Source organism: Phaethon lepturus, unplaced genomic scaffold, assembly GCF_000687285.1.
Source record: "Phaethon lepturus isolate BGI_N335 unplaced genomic scaffold, ASM68728v1 scaffold19981, whole genome shotgun sequence".
Taxonomy (NCBI): domain Eukaryota; kingdom Metazoa; phylum Chordata; class Aves; order Phaethontiformes; family Phaethontidae; genus Phaethon; species Phaethon lepturus.
The window spans coordinates 30,532-32,676 of NW_010515785.1; the positions used below are offsets into that span (position 1 = coordinate 30,532).

The 2,145-nt window shown below is 46.4% G+C and overlaps 1 protein-coding gene across 1 annotated transcript in view; it reads right to left on the reverse strand.

Moving 5' to 3' along the window:
• The window catches only part of TMOD1 (tropomodulin 1), a 17,096-nt gene extending 15,230 nt beyond the window's left edge, over positions 1-1,866 (reverse strand). Inside the window, exon 1 of the mRNA XM_010295881.1 lies at positions 1,647-1,866. Coding sequence (XP_010294183.1) covers positions 1,647-1,766 — 120 coding nt within the window. The 5' untranslated portion in view covers positions 1,767-1,866. The remainder of the gene's footprint in view (positions 1-1,646) is intronic.
• Positions 1,867-2,145: the final 279 nt, after the last annotated feature.

The window sequence follows — 2,145 nt, forward strand, 5'->3', positions numbered from 1 at the left end:
ATCACCTCCTGCTCCTCCTAGCCTCTTCCCACACCCTCACTATTTCTGCTGCCTCTTTGCAACAGTCACAGCACCAGAACCAAGCTGCTACACTCAACCAATCTTCTCGTCCCTCTATGTGCCTGTCTGAATCGCCACATGCCTCATGCGTCCCAGCAAGAATCAGTTGTGGTTTCCCAACAAGAAATCCCATGGTCTTTCACAGAGCAGACCAGAGAGATGCAGTGATCTCTTCTGCCTTTCATGATCCATCACAAAACCACAGGCAGGGTCTCATGGAGAAGGTCACGCTGTTGCAGAACAAAACCCCTGCAAACCTCAGCATTTTTTGAACTGCCTCCTTGTGATTCGGTCACATTAGCCACCATGGGATGTTGCTTTGTGCCTGACACATACGGCACGTAAGCACCTGCTTATATTTAAATATAGAACAGCCTTAAAGCAGTAAGACTATTCCCAGATTTGACACTAAGCATGTTCTTTAAAGCTTTGCTGGATAGAAGCCAACATTTACTTTTTAAGACATCCAGGGTGATTTTGAACAACATGCTGATTTTTCCATGCCTTCCTAATAAAAGTAATTAATTACAATTTAAATCTGTATCAGTGAAAAGCCTGTGAAGGAAAATGACTAATAGGAAGCAATTAGACTGGGGCAACAGAGAACTGTGCTAATGCACAAGCAGGGAGGCATAGGAAACAGCTTGCTTCCTCAGGCTTCATGCTATGAGAAGTGACCATGCAATCTTCATGCTTTAACTCCTGTATTCAGGCTACACCTGTACTGACAGATGTTTGCAATTATTTTCTGCATTTTTCACAGGACGCTGCCCGACTCTGTGTCTTCTGAGGCAGCTGTAACCAGCCCATCAGCCCATACGCTTAATCCCGGGAGCTAGCCTGCCACCTCTTCATTATTTTCCTGTGTTGCTATTAAAAATACTGATGATGCAAGCTATGCTGCCCATCATCTCCCCCAGAAACACTAATTGCATATTGCAGGAACAATTTCTCACTTGGCAGTGCCCAGCCTCATCGTCTAACATTGCCGTAACCCAGAGCCCTGCCAGTTGGCTCTGCACATCCCCTGCTAGCAGCACAGGACAACGTTGCCTCCAAAAAGCTTTCACCGCTTGGCAGCAGCAGGCCCAGTGTTTGCATATGTGCAGCTCTTGCTGATGTTGGGAGGTTACTAAAAAGTAATTGTCCCATTTTTCAAAACTCTGGGTTGGGATTTCTGCCTAAATGGAGGAAAATACAGACCATTTGAAGTTTTCTACAAAAAAAAAAGCCCAAACAACCCACAAAACCCAAAACATTCCCTCCAAGGTGGCCTGATCAGAAGCAGAGACCCAGTTTCCGCATGTTTACTGCCCTACCCCAGCACGGGCTGACATCAGTGCTGCAAACTGCAGTGCTCGTCACATCAGAGCACGCACACCAGGGCAAGGGTAGGAGAATATCACAGAAACAAAGTGCCATGCGTAGCCCGTGCTTGCGATGGCTCATCTGCAGCCAGTCTCTTCCATCCTTGCACTGAGTACAGGCTCTGCAAAGAATCCCACTTAAATACAGATTACTAATGCAGCTCATTCCCCCACAACTGAGATTTACCACTTCGCAAATCTCCTGTAAAAATTACTTACATCAGGATCCAGCTCTTCCAGCTCATTCTCTAACTTTGTGAGCTCCTCCTCTGTCAGAGCTCCGAGGATCTTGTCTTCATCTAAGTCTCGGTATTTTTCCAGCTCCTTTCTGTAAGACATCTTAGAGGAGTCTTGCGAATCTCACTGTTATGCCGAAACAGGATCTGAAATGAAAACAAGAAGCGTAACACTGAACACATGAAACATGACACTGTAGCCCAGCTGGCCGGAGAATGGTGAATACCACGGAGTTGCAGAGATTTATGCTTAAAGCATGGCTGACTTCAAAGCCAGGTCAGATTGCTCAGGGCCCCCCCTGTCCATATCCTACATGCAAGTTAACGGCCCATGGTGATGAGACCGACACATTGCTCCATCACAGACTTACAGGCCAGCCCTGAGGAAGTACTTTGTACAGGACCCTGGCTAGAGAGGTCTTTACCCAAGCAATGCTAGATGTTAACAAAGTGTCCTAGGCATTTATTTCCTTGAAGTACAA